This window comes from Leuresthes tenuis, unplaced genomic scaffold (assembly GCF_036924035.1).
Source record: "Leuresthes tenuis unplaced genomic scaffold, fLeuTen1.0.hap1 SCAF_19, whole genome shotgun sequence".
NCBI classification, from domain to species: Eukaryota; Metazoa; Chordata; class Actinopteri; order Atheriniformes; family Atherinopsidae; genus Leuresthes; species Leuresthes tenuis.
In genome coordinates this window covers 9,914,994-9,929,418 of record NW_027325373.1, presented here as the reverse complement: position 1 = coordinate 9,929,418, position 14,425 = coordinate 9,914,994, and the positions used below count along the sequence as shown (strand labels likewise).

The 14,425-nt window shown below is 40.5% G+C and overlaps 1 protein-coding gene across 1 annotated transcript; it reads left to right on the top strand.

Annotated features, from left to right (window-relative positions):
- The first annotated feature begins 3,793 nt into the window (after positions 1-3,793).
- Positions 3,794-14,108, top strand: cercam (cerebral endothelial cell adhesion molecule). Its single transcript, XM_072372198.1, has 12 exons — positions 3,794-4,079; positions 5,074-5,184; positions 6,060-6,177; positions 6,352-6,486; positions 6,586-6,790; positions 7,406-7,525; positions 7,621-7,697; positions 8,043-8,149; positions 8,839-8,971; positions 10,050-10,177; positions 10,673-10,876; positions 12,399-14,108. The coding sequence occupies exons 1-12, from the start codon at positions 3,877-3,879 to the stop codon at positions 12,631-12,633; spliced, it is 1,776 nt and encodes a 591-aa protein (XP_072228299.1). The 5' UTR covers positions 3,794-3,876; the 3' UTR covers positions 12,634-14,108.
- The last annotated feature ends 317 nt before the right edge of the window (positions 14,109-14,425 follow it).

Sequence of the window (14,425 nt, the reverse complement as noted above, 5' to 3'; positions counted from 1 at the left end):
GCCAAGCTACAAACACAACATCCCAGTCTATTCGTGTATATTTCTTAAGATTTCAAACACACCTGTCAATTTAACTTTTATTTTTATTTATTTTTATTTTGTTCTATAAGATATCTGTACAAATTGTTTATTCTGCAGCAATGAAATTTCCCTTCTGGGATTATTGAAGTATTATTCAGTTTAACTGAAAAGACAGCAGCATTTCTGGAATGTTCTCATATGCCTTCTTCGTTGCATGATAGATCTTTAACGTTGGTAAACTTCATACACACGCATTGATTTCTAGAAGTGTTCTTGAGCCCTTGCAGTGATTTCCATGACAGAATCATGCCAGTTTGTGATTGCAACGCCGCTTGAAGGCCTGAAGATCATGGGCGGCCAGTACTTATTTTTGACCATCTGCCATTGCACACAGAGAAATCTCTCTAAATCTTATGGTGATATTATGTATTGGGGTTATAGTTGGTCGTGCTTCATAAATTCATCAGCGATGTATCATCTCAGAATAACTGCAGAGGAAGTTATTTATAATTGTCATGAGTACTACTTTTGAGTATAAAGTACTTCCCATAAAGGAACTGTGATATATAGATTATTCCAAATGAATAGGGATTGTGTTTCTGGAATAAACATGATTAAATATAAATGACACTTTTCCCAAATGTGAGCACCACAAACACTGATCAGTTCCATTGAACTGACATGGACACATATATCTTAAAGACATCCCAGAGTCTGATTTCTCACTACCTAATACCAAAAGAACACCTAACTGTCTGTATTAGTGTACCAACAGGGGCAAATTAAAAGACTGTTCAGCGGAGATGTGAGACGCCACACTATATATCCTCATGCCAGCAGATTTGATCCGTTTTTCTTTCACAGTCTTCCTCCTGCAATCTGGTCAAAACAATGAAGATTTTCTTTTTGTCTTTCTGCATCTTTCCCTCTCCCTCTGTCCCTCGTTCACACACCCCCTCACACAAACGCCATCTCCACCCTTGACCTCGCAGTGAAAAGTTAGTTCACCCGAGGTTGAACTCTCCCATATCAGCTGCAGCCACAAACTCTGGGAAAGTGCCCCGGACATACGTACATGAGTGCATGTGAGCGAGTGTGTGTGTGTCTGTGTGTGAGCATGGCGACACTTGGGGTGTCATGAATGGGAGAGATTTGACCCTCAACCCCTCTGACCTGTCCACACAAACGATCCCCTTTAACCCAAGTCCGCTATTGTCAGCCATGACTGCCCTGACTGCCTTCGTTTATTCACACAGCCTGCCAAAAGACTCAAAATTCATTATAGACCACTTTGCTTATTATTGTCCGCCCACACTTATGCATCTCCTCTCCTCTTTCTTCACCGCTCTTTCCATCATTTTCATTGTCTTTGCCCTGTTCCCATCCCTCCCCTTTTTAACGACCTTAGTCTCGTCCACCTAAACTTATGATCTTGAATTTTAACTTAAGTGTTGAGCAGATGTATGAACCAGTATGAAAATATTTGCATGCATATTCTCGTTATATTCATTAGTCTTTCTGGAGCCCCAGATGAACACCTGCCAAACCAAACGTTTATTAAGCGTCTCGCCAAACGAGCCACCAAAACTTTTGGGAAAACAAAATATCCATATCTGTGCTCCAGAACTGATTGCCTACTCTTAGGAAAACAGTTTCCATAACTCAACATGTTGCATCTATTTTTTCCAAAGTTGGATTGCTGCTCGAGGGTGTATTTACAGGGCATATTTGCAAAAATTTATCTTTCAAAGACATTTGTGCAAACTACAAACATAATAAAAGTTGCTGCATGTGACCAACTGTGGACAGACACCAAGAGTTTACATTACTGTCCTGACCACAGCTATCAAAGGAGTCTCTGAAACTGGACCCACAGACCTGCAGGAATCATCTGATGCAGACCCAAATGGCTTGACTGAACATGTTGAGTAAGGCAGTGAGAAATGGGAAGAGACATACATTACCACTTACAACCCAGTGTAATCAAAAGAGGGCTGATGTATAAGAGTAATGATTGACAATTAAGAAACAATTATAAGTATGTTATGCCACCTATGGCTTTTGTTTGGATTATTTCTGTGCTTTGTACGGTTGGCTTTGTTCCATCAGTGAGTGAACCAACTGACTGTTTGTTTTAATATGCCCACAACTCTGAAATTCAGCCCAATGTGAATTCAATGCACCTGTTTTCTCCTTCATCCCACACGGTTTTCTGCCATTAATTCCTTCATGTCACTCACATTCAAATTCTACGTTGACCCATAAAACAAAAACCAACAAACTAAAATCTGTTTTCTTTACCCTTCCCAAACACCTGTCAAAAGAATATTCCAAGCCATGGGGCTTTAATGTATTAAGGAAGAGTGTTGATTTGACAATTTCATTTAAAAGAATGAATAACCTCGATGTCATAAACTTTCAATGCTATTATTACATTTTGTTTAACAAACTCTGATCCCCTTGCAACTCTATTTTGAATGAACCTCATTCAAATGTGAAAATGTACAATAAATATCATGTTGAATACTTGAATACCTTCCTATTTTTTTTTTTTTTTGCAAGTTTCAAGAACTATAACCTCATCATTCTACCATTTATAGGTTGGACTCTGCCGTCTCTACCGCTTTCACTCCAACAATTTCTGCACTACAAGCATGTAACTACATATCTCCTCCTGCACAAACATAAAGTTAGACACTGTCATGGCCAATAATGTTTTTATAGGAGAGACGAAGATAAAAATAAACTAAACTCTTTGAAGCCCATATTAATTAGACTAATTGGGATTTACTCAAATTTGGACATCTTAAGAGGAAGCAGTCGCTCTACGGTATAAAATTCTTTGGTAAATCTACAGAAGTGTTATCAGCATATAATATTACCATTACATTATAATGAAGTTCAGACATAATGTATAGTGGTTCCTTATCAAATTTTACCAGCTTATCACCATATTCTTTGTTCAAAATTTGTATGTTCCATCTATTGAAGTTTATTTTTTACAAGACATGAAGTAAAATCCACTATATGTCCCTTCTAAATCTAGAAAAGCCAAGTAAAATTGCATGAAAATGCTCATATAGAGCCCATGCTGCCAGATAACTGTACTCAATGCACCCGTTGTTGAAAGATCCAGCTATTAGAGAGTGAAAACCAAAGGATCAAAGGCCTCGGGACAATGCTCAAGTCAAGTACCGGCCCTCCTGCTGGATCAAAACTCCCCCTGGTGGTGAGTCTGTGAAACTGCAACCAAAGAAAATCCCCGACAAATGACCATTTTTAGTCCACAACCTTCAATCTGTTATATTCGTATGTATAATTATCATCCATGAAATATGATGTGAAAAAAAATCAAACGCAAGCGCTCGTGTGTAGGACTGTTTATCCTACACTTAGGCTGCAGTCCAAATGCTTAGAATGGTTCCACTGAACATATAGTTAAAATATCTCAAGTAGTAACTCTGACACCAAATAAACTTGAATTTTATTCAGATTTCATGAACTTTTTTTATGTTTTGGTTGAAGTTGGTTACATAACAATATCAATCGTCCTCAAGACAAAGAGGCCCGTGTTAGTCGACAGAGTTTATTTCCTTATTTTCTTTTCCAAAAAACAACTCATTACAATCTATCCAAATCACGCCTCCATGTTTCCTATGAGATTTTTCTCGTGGCGGAAGTTGTTTAGCCTCTCCCGGTTTAGTTTGCTTCGTGGTAAAGAGCCAGCCATGACTAATAAAGGGGGGGTGAATTTTTTGGGAAAAGATTTTTTTTTTTCTTGGACTGCTGACGCGTCCTGCGCCTTCGACTTGCTGCTCGGAGGCACGGCGGACTACTTTTGCAACAGCCTCCACCATGTTGCTTCACTCTTTAGTTTTAGGGGTCCTGGTTTTCCAAGTCGAATGTTACTTTTCGGAGGAAAAGTATCCAGAGGAGTCGAAAATGCAGCCTCCCACCGTGGTTATCGCTATCATAGCCCGGAATGCTGCCCATTCCCTGCCGTACTACCTCGGAGCTCTGGAGAGACTCAACTACCCCAAAGATCGCATCTCTGTGTGGTGGGTTTCCTGCATGCTCTGCCAGGCTGTTAGTAAAAAAAAAAGAAAAGAAAAAGAAAAAAAAGGCTCCCCTTTTTTATCGGACTAAAGCAGCCGTTCAAAAGGTCAATGGCATTTAAATTAGTTTGTGAAAGCAGCAGCGCACCTCCCCTCCCCAGTTCCCTCTGTGCCTTTCACAGCCCAGGCTTTCTTTCACACCGCCGCATTCATTTCCGACCGTGGATGGCTTGCAATTTTATGATCTGTCGAGTTCATCTAGAATAACTATTCAAGAAAGGGATTTAATTCCTTCAGCAACCCAAGCAGTGGGGAAAGCACAAGAAACATCCAAACTGAGATGCCACCAGAGGATATGATCAGCTTTTATTTTATCTTTTATTCCATGGAACTCGATTCTCTGTAAAATGAACTGTAATCTATGTAAAAAAAACAAAAACAAAAAAAAGATCCATAGTTGCTTTTGAACACAGAAGTTAAAAGTGCTGAATTCCACTACCATTACCACTATGGAGCATGTGTGTGGATAAAAACAATTATAGCCCAATTATAGCCTGCTATTTGAAATTCTCTGTTCAGTTTTATGTCTTGATCAAACAAAATCATGTGTGAAAGTGTTGAGGAGCTGACTGAAAGTGGGTCAGCTTTGAGGAGCCACAGTTTACACCTTGTTCTATCAATTAGAAATAATTCTAAATGATGCCAAAGTCATATATTAATCCAGTGTTGCTCCGCCGGTTGCCAGGTTTGGTGAGAGACATTGTGATTTTTGGCTGTTGCTGCTTGATTTCGAGTAAAGGTTTACTGGAGTCTGTTCAAAAGCATCGAATGCAAAAGTGGAACAACGAAAGTCACATAATCACTCAGTCACATAAGACCAGTAATTACCATATTTGCACAGCTATTACAGTTCTGGCTGCTACCTGAGCACTTCAGACTGATCTTAGGTTTTGGTGATATGTGCTGCTTTACTCTCTGCCTTCTCTGATGTCCTCAGGGCGGCCACAGATCACAATTCAGACAACACCACGGCCATACTGAAAGAGTGGCTGACTGTCATGCAGAAATTCTACCATTATGTGGAGTGGAGACCAATGGAGCAGCCCACGTAAGTGCAAATGTCTGACTGTATTAAGCCCCACTGACAGTTGTGACAGGATATTTACAGTGATCACCTCTGCAGGTATGTTTGTAGGAAGGGAAAGGCAAAAAGCAACTGCACATTCTTAAATATGTTAACTCTCTTGCAAAATGCTCCATCTCAAATGTATTTTAAGGGTGGATTTCATTCAGTTTGACAGAAGGTGAGATCTGTTTGTCATAGTGATGCCTGAAATAGAAAAAACATAATGTAGTTAGAATAAAAAGGACTTTCTCTTTGCATGATGAGGAATGTCTCTGCTTGTCCATACTGGTCTATTAGTGCCTGTAAGTGACTTAGTCAGACTGAACTGTGCTGATTTACTTCACACTCACACACACACACACACACACACACACTGTTCAGTCTTGAAGTCCTGCAGGACTCCGCCTATAGTATATATATGTATGCATTTTTTACACAGAGATACCGAGCATGTAACCCTCCATCTTGCACTGCATTGTTTTTTGTTTAATCCAGTGTCTTAGCACTCACAATAACATGTGTTTTCACATCTGGAATTCATCTTGCGTTTGTACGTTCGAGCTTCATCACTATTGTGCCGTTTTATTTGGTGCATACCGTTCAGAGTTTTTCGTATTTATTGTAGGATTTGATTTATGACCGCTCAGCTAACTGAATTAACGTGAGGCGTACCTGGGGAGCGCATCTTCCGTCAAGGCCAATGCCCTGTTTTGCAATTTTAAAGAAAGTGATCTGGATCTGCGCCAGAGCAAAATGGGCTCATGTTTTGTCCACGCGTCACCTCTCCACCAAGTTTAATGAACTTCTGAACAGCTTTATATCCTGTAACGACACGTGTGTGTATGTGTATGTCACAGGTCCTATGCAGGAGAGCTGGGTCCTAAACATTGGCCCAACAGCAGATATGAGTATGTGATGAAGCTGAAGCAGGCAGCACTCAACTTTGCCAGGAGACGGTGGGCTGACTATATCCTGGTACATTCTAAAATAATCTTTCTTGTCAGAGCGGTCCAACATTCACATCACTGCTTAGCTTGATTTATCAGATGTTCTGTCTTTGCAGCTGTTATTCAATCCAGAAAAAGAAGTTTGGCAACTGTTGTTCGAATGAGAACATTCCTTTTCTTTTCTTCCCCCTCACTGTTTCAGTATGCTGACACTGACAATATCCTCACCAACCCAGACACCCTCGACCTGCTGATAGCAGAGGACAAGTCTGTCATCGGCCCCATGTTAGACTCTCAGGGAGCGTACTCCAACTTCTGGTGCGGCATCACTCCGCAGGTGAGCAGCTTTTGCGAGTGCGAACGGGACGTCGGTCAGCTGCTGGAGGGAAACACCAGAGAAAAGCTGTCATATTGTCGGTACACTTGTTTTTTTTAGGGATATTATCGTCGAACGGCAGAGTACTTCCCCACCCGTCACCGCTACAGACTGGGCTGCTTCCCCGTGCCGATGGTCCACAGCACGCTGCTGCTGGATTTGAGGAAGGAGGGCATGAAGAAACTGGCTTTTTACCCTCCTCATGCAGACTACTCTTGGCCCTATGATGACATCATTGTTTTCGCCTTCTCCTGTCGGGCTGCAGGTTTGTCATCTGCATTTATAGTTATGTTTTATGATTAATGTAGAGTTTACTTCTGTTGTTTCCATAAATCTTTGGACACTGATGCCATTTTCCTTATTTTAGCTGTTTACCAAAACAAATTAAAGTTACAGTTTTCTGGTGAATATGAGCTTAAAGTAGAAACAGAAATTGAGTTGGACCATTGTCCCGCAAGATCTGAAGAGGATTTTTGGCGTCTTATTTGTTTCAAAACCACAATAAATAAATCCATCAGAGTGAGAATGGAAACAATACGAGTGGCCAAATCGACATTTTGATACGTCAGTGGAAAAAGGAAAGATCTGTTTGGCAAATCTGTTTTGCATAAAAGGTATTCAGATTACAATTCTGCTGCCATTCTCCTGTTCTGATATGAATATTCTCAAATGTAAGCTAAAATGTGAAAAGACTGTAATCATGATTTAAATGTAACTGAAGTTTTGGTAAACAAGTCAAACATTGTGTCAGTGTTAGAAAAAGAAAACGTCCCCACTGTGTTCCACTAACGTCTGCACTTATTCACCTCAGTCCGGATGGTGAACAGTTTGAAAAATCTCAGGATGTGTAACAGCAAGTAACACATTTGTTGTGACACAGCGATACAGATGTACCTGTGCAACAAGGAGCGCTATGGTTACCTCAACGTTCCAGCCAAACCTCAGCACACGTTGGAGGACGATCGCCTCAACTTTGTCCATGTCCAACTTGAGTCCATGAGTAAGAACACACTTACTCACTGTTTTGTGATAAGGACAAATACTGAGACAGTTACAAAAACTGTCTTCTAACTCATGTCTCCCTTTGTCATGAAGTTGATGGTCCCCCCATGCATCCCTCTCGATTCGTTCACATGTCCGCAAAACGGAGAGACCTGATGGGATTTGATGAGGTGAGAGTCTCCATTGTTTTCCTGGCCAGGAGGCTCATTCGGATGTATTAAAACAACGTAGTTCTTTTTCTCTGTTTAGAGTTCTCAACCAGCCGAGGAAAGAAAAACCACATTAATGAATTTGTAGCTTTAAAGTCTGATGTCTTATCTGTTATCTTTACATTAGCTTTTCACCACTGTATGTCTTTATCCCCACAAGAAAGGTTACGTACTGATAAGAGCGTGAGGGAATGTGAACTTGAAACCAAAGTTAAGCATCATTCAGATTAGCATGGATCGTGTTAATACTGAGACGCATTACCTGGATTAACAAAGTTAAACTGCAGTCTGTCCTTCTCTCTTCAGATATATCTGATCAATCTGCGACGCAGGTCTGACCGCAGAGACAGGATGTTGTCCTCTCTGAATGAGCTGGAGGTTGATGTCAAGGTGGTAGCTGCCGTGGATGGAAAGTAAGGTCATTCCCAAAGGCACCGTTCAGCAATAAAGGTTAACATGGAAAATGGGGAAATGTTTTCACGAGAAGGAGAAAAGCAATATTGCCAAAATTGCAGCTAGTGACAGGGAATACAGATTGCAGAATGGGTAAACACCAGCTCATATTTAGAGTGAAAACAGACTTAAACTTATTGGAGTACTTAGATCTAGAAGTGAGGGAATTCAGAGAGCCTGCATTTCTGTGTCAAGAAAAATAGAATTTTAATAGGCACATTTCTGACGAATCCAGACATGAAGAGCTCACTGATACGCATCATGCTCACAACCCTCAGTTCTCAGTGACATTACCTCATTATTCAGTTGTTTTGTCCCAGTTTCCATCATGTCTTAGTTTATTTGTCTGAAGAGATCTAACACTTCGGCTCATAATACATGATTTTACGGTTGGTTCCATTTGTAATCCCAACTTGTGAAAATCTGAATGAGAACACACAAAACAGTCAGTGTTGTGGATAAGTGTGCGGTCCGTGTTTGCATACAGAGAATTTTCTTATTTAGAAGTCGATAAAAAAAGAGAAATGCATCATGCATCATTATGCTGCAAAGTTAACAGCTAGTCATCCACCTCGAGGCATTGATTTTAGTGTTGTCCAAAGCATAATCTTTCCTGGTTTAACACACATTTGTGTGCGTGTGTATGCAGTGCGCTGAACAGCAGCGACATTAAGATCTTGGGAGTCGACCTGCTGCCTGGCTACTATGACCCGTTCTCCGGACGAACGCTGACTAAAGGAGAGGTGGGCTGCTTCCTCAGCCACTATTACATCTGGAAGGAGGTGAGACAATACACGCACACCCACACGTGCAGGCACATGCGCACTCACTCGGTAGGCAAGCGTGCAAGCAGTGGGCGTCCTGTTGCTCCAAAGAGAAGCATTGAGTGATCCAGCAATCTTACATCAAGACTTACCCAAAATATGGTTGTTTCCAGCATATGTATTACTCAGCGATTTGTAAACTAAGTGGGACTTTATTTCACAAAATTAGAATTGTGTTGTACTAAAGAACAAACAGTCTTTTTTTCACATAAGAGGATTTGCTCCCCTGCTGGTCACTAGAGAGAATGCAGGTTTGAGGTATTTCTGCATTAGCCTCACTTTTTAGAGTCAGAGTTTATGCCCAGTGTCAGTCTTTGCTATATGCAATGTATGCAGTGGCCTATGGAAACATCTACAGGGGTACACTGATGTAAAAAGTCAGATTATCTCCTTTTAGCGTCAATGAAAAACTCCACCATGTGATTAACTTCATAAGCATCAACATGAAACCCGCCAATTACTGAAAAAGACTATTATAAGGAGAAAAGAGGGAAAAGAATGTGGTTCTCTGTTCAGTTATATCTCGTCTGTCTCCCCTTTTATTGCTGTCTCACTGTCAGTGAAAGCCATATGTATGCAATGAATAAGCCATTAAACTGCTGGCTTGCTTTTTGCTTTCTACCTCCTGTGATTTTTGTGTTTGTGTCATTGTCCACTTCCTATTCAAGATAGGTGGCAGCCTAGAGGAAATGGATTGTTGTTTAACAGGCCGCGTTCGATCATGTCCTCCGCAGTGATTTCAGTTTCTGTTATTTATTCATTTGTCCATTTGATCTCTGATGTTTTTGCACTGCAGTAAAACAGGAGGCATATGTGCCTTTTATACTCTTCTGAGTATAATTTTTAATGCAGTTTAAAACACGAGGATCTACTCTCAAAAAACTGACGAAGTGAACTAAAACTTCCAAGAAGGTTTGGAATTGATATTTAAAACTGAATCCAGAGAGAAAAACAGCTTTTGAAGCCTGCCCCCTCATACTTTCTTTGATTGGTTAAGTCTGTGTAGAGTGTATCAGTGTTGACTCTGTGTTTTCAGATGGTGGACATGCAGATGGACAAAGCCCTGATCTTTGAAGATGACGTTCGCTTCCAGGCCAACTTCAAGCGACGAGTGCTCAGGCTGTTGGAGGAGGTGGAGTTGGTGGAGTTGGACTGGGACATCATGTGAGACGCTTATTGTCACGGTTCCAGTTCTGGTTGAGGTTAAAGTGGGCAGTCATGCGTATGGTCAGGTTAAGTTATGAAAATGAAAGGGCTCATGAGTCTGTAGCTTTTAGCTTGTTTAAACAAGTTTTCAGAGTGTAGATATTCCTTTCTCTGTATGCAGGCAGATTTGCATGTGTTACGGGAAAAAGAAACAAATGGATTTAATTTAGAACATACTAAAAGGATTAGACCAAGCTTCAGACACACGATCACACTTTTTAAAGAGTCCATCCGCGGGGAGATGGGATGCTGGCAGCTTTCTTCCTCTGCATATTGTGTTTGCAAATGTACAGAACATATGCTGGAGAAAATATTTATTTAAAGAAGCAACTAGCAACAATATGGCTGCAGAGTTTAAGTAATCATACATCTTTGCCATGTCTAAATATCTCCTTTACTGTAATTTTGTTCTCCACTCTCTTTACTTGTCACGCTTGTGTCCCGCTGTCACAGATACTTTGGCAGAAAGCAGGTGAATCCTGGAAACGAGGAGGCAGTGGAGAACGTTCGAAACTTGGTGGTGGCCGACTACTCATACTGGACTCTGTCCTATGCCATCTCCCAGCAAGGAGCCCAAAAGCTGCTCAATGCTGAACCTCTTTCCAAGATGCTGCCCGTTGATGAATTCCTTCCCATCATGTATGACAAACATCCAAAGTAGGTATCACAAAAGAAATTCACTCTTACACATTCATTTCTACAATGAGTCTGCCCCCCCCTTAAAGGCATGCTTTCCCTTGTTTAGATCTTGATGAATATTTTGGAGAAGCTATTTGTACTCTATAATCTCCCTCTACTGCAAAACTTATAAAGCTAAAAACAGACCTCTTACTAATTGCTAAGAGCATTCTTTCCTATCGCTTAAAGATTGAAGAGCTAAATGTGACAGACAGACTTGAAACCATAAGGGATTCCGTTGTTTTGTTTTGTGATGGATTTTCTGTGCAGCCTTGATGAAGATCCAATTCTTTTCACATTTTGAGCCGCTCTTATCACTCGGCTTTTTGAGCAAAAATACAGGTTCTACGCGATCACGTTTGTGTGAGCTTTAGTTGCATTCTTGTCAACCGACGTGTGAATCATTAAAGACAGCAAGCATGTCAGATGAAATTAAATCTCAAAACCTCCTTCAATACGATTTAGTTTCTTATAAAGTTCTTAAAATGTGTCCGCATTTAAGCAGCAAGCACTGCGCAGAACAGAAATTCTTAGCTCAGATATCCTTAACCCGGCTACACTGGAAGCACTTCAGTCAACAGATGATGGCTGATGACATCACAAAACAGCATTTTTGGCGGAAACTGAAGACACAATGTACACAAATTATGATGAAATTAAACACCAATGTTTAATAAGACGAAATTACAAAGATATTAGAAGACATTTTCTATCCAAACTGTCACAAACTGTAATTTCTCTGTTTGGTGGAATTGGTTTTAAGATGTCTTGACCATGGCAACTGGCTAAGCTGCTGCTAAACATTAGCATGTTAGCATAGCCTGTGTGCTTGCATTTAGTTCAAAGCGTTGTACACCACAGAGCTATGAGCAGGTGCTTCAGTCTGTGGAATACAAACAGACCAAAGCTTTCTGAAAACTGTAGCAGAATTTGGTTCCTGTCACCTGTCATTCTTTGTTTTCCTTCTCTTGTGTGAATCTCCTCATAGCCAAAGCAAGATGTCTTTAGTTTTTGCTGAGTTTTATAAAGTATCAGCTTCACTGTATGGCTGCATCAGAAACCTGACGTAATTTCTAAACCTAATGTTTACTGACTGCAAGAATCCAAATGCAGTGTTGAGGGATCTGCAAACCAGAGGGCTTGGCAATGTCTGTGTGCTCCATCATGTGTGGAAAACTGGCTTATAGCCAAGCCACTTTCTCTATACTCCATCCCTCTCTCTCACCTCTGTGATTCCAATTTGATATGCTTGACTGCCCTGCTAAGAATGCACAACGACTTCACCCCACGCTTTGGTCCTTCTGTCACCCTTCGTGCTTAGAGTAACTTAACTGTCTTTGAAATCAGCCACTCTGTCTCCATCTCTTGTCAGATGATTCAAAACCATTCAGTGTTTTACCTTCTGAATCAACCACTGTAGAAAAAAAGAAGTCAAAATGTGCACAAATAAAGCAGTTGTAATCTCAGCCACGTGATATCTTTCCCTGCTCTCCCTCTGCAGCGAGGACTACAAGTCCCATTTCCCCAACAGAAACTTAAAAGCTTTCAGTGTGCGCCCTCTCCTGGTGCAGCCATGTCACTATGCTGGTGATCCACAGTGGGTGAGTGACACGGAGACTTCGACTCTGTGGGATGACGACTCTGTAAAGACCGATTGGAGGGGTTCCCACAAAACCTTGAAAGGAGCTGCGCCGGCACCCGAGATGTTGTCGGCTGCCTACAGGGATGAGCTCTGATGCAGTGTAGATGGATGCACGGAGAACCTGTGGGTAAAGAGACCATGAGGACGGAGGAACGAACGCTGAGAGGAGAATGCGGTCTCTGTTCTCTCCCTGTCATGGCACCGACTTGCTCAGTGACTTTTAAACTTTTACAGATATCTGAGCATTTCAAATGCGCAAAATTGCACAAGAGATTCTTTTTCTCAAACTGTCCCAGTTTTTTTAATGTTTCCTACTTTGCTAAGAAATCTCAGCTGATTCCAAGATAACTTCTGATTAAATGTATTCTCGTGATGATCGCATGTTTCTAACGCTGATCACAGAGGGAGTTAATCTGTTTGTCTGACTGTGAGGCTCCTGTAGCTGCACTGTTCACAGCTCCTGATAAGTCAGGACGAGAAGCTTGACATTGTGAGTGACATTATTTCTTCTTTTATTTTTCCATGTTGGTTTATTTGTGCGTTTCGTAACTGCTCTGCTCGTGCATGTCTCCCATTGATACTGTTGAGATATACAACCGTATCTAACTCAAAGCTTCCCTTGCCATAAGTGAGTGTTTTCTTGTTTTTTTTTTTGAAAGGAAAGAAATATATCTTACGTTTGAACAGTATGGAGCTGTGTCACTGACACCAGATTACAGTCATCGACTCTAACACACCGAATGTTTGCATACAAATAATTTAAAAGGTTTTTTTCCAGATCGTCCTTTTTTAAAAAAGATATAAGGTAAAATATGGATTGACTTCGACTACCTTCTGGTTGTGGTTGTGTTTTGATATTCTTACATGTCACATTTAGCCCATCAGACTCAAATCCGTTGTCAGTTGACAGGATTCCTCGATTTTCAGAGAGTTTTATTCTGCACACATTTTTGTATTTATAAAGACTACAAGATGTCCGGTTCTTAAACTAGGTCCTGGAATAAACTGGTCCTGTCTTCATATAATTTAACCCTCTGATGACAGAAGAATACACTCGAACTAAGCCTTATAAAAGTTTACCTTTATTAGTTCAACACTAATAGTGACAAAAAAATCCCTTTATGTAATTGAAAGCGGTCTAAACTGGCAGCACGTGCATCATGATTTAGCAAATATGTGGAAACATTTACAATCTTAAGTGTTTAGTAAGATAATTATTCATGGTTTTGTTGCACCGTGATGTTGTTAGAGAAGCTTGTTATGCACTAGCTGCTGTTAGTCTCATTCCCTTCATGGAAATAAATGACAACGAACAAGTCTCACTAAACTCTAACTAATTAAAATGGTCTGTTTTAATCGATTATTTTCTAATATACAACTTCCTTCTCGTGCATGTGTCTTAATTTATTGAGTCTGTGTTGGCAGGGTTTACTGATGAGCCACAACACAACATGCTATCAAGGTGCAATGGGTTATTTGCCTTTGTGTCTTTGAATTACGCATTCGTATTCATGTTTTAAAACAGAATGTCTGGACAACTGGAGAAGGAACAGTGCAAATGTAAATAAAATAGACTTAACTCTACGTTGTCTAAACTTGGTTGTGTCTTTATTACTTCGGAAACTATCTGCGGTGTGAAAGTATGCATCCCTGCTACCATGCTGAAGTGACAAAAATCTACCACAAGAGGGCATAATTTCTGAAGCATTAGTCAGGTTGCTCAGTGGATTCAAAAAACGTTTTCTCATAATACACTTGCAGGCTTATCCATTTGAATGATAAATTATTGTTTTTGAATGCATAAATTTGGTTGTCTAAAGTCACTACCAGCTCAAAAACCTGGGCATTTTGATTTGGGCCCGATGTACTATATCTGAATTCTGTCG

Coding starts and splice junctions, on each gene's coding strand:
- cercam (XM_072372198.1), top strand. CDS start 3,877: ATGTTGCTTCACTCTTTAGTTTTAGGGGTCCTGGTTTTCCAAGTCGAA. Junction 4,080..5,073: donor AAAGATCGCATCTCTGTGTG/GTGGGTTTCCTG, acceptor TGATGTCCTCAG/GGCGGCCACAGATCACAATT. Junction 5,185..6,059: donor AGACCAATGGAGCAGCCCAC/GTAAGTGCAAAT, acceptor TGTATGTCACAG/GTCCTATGCAGGAGAGCTGG.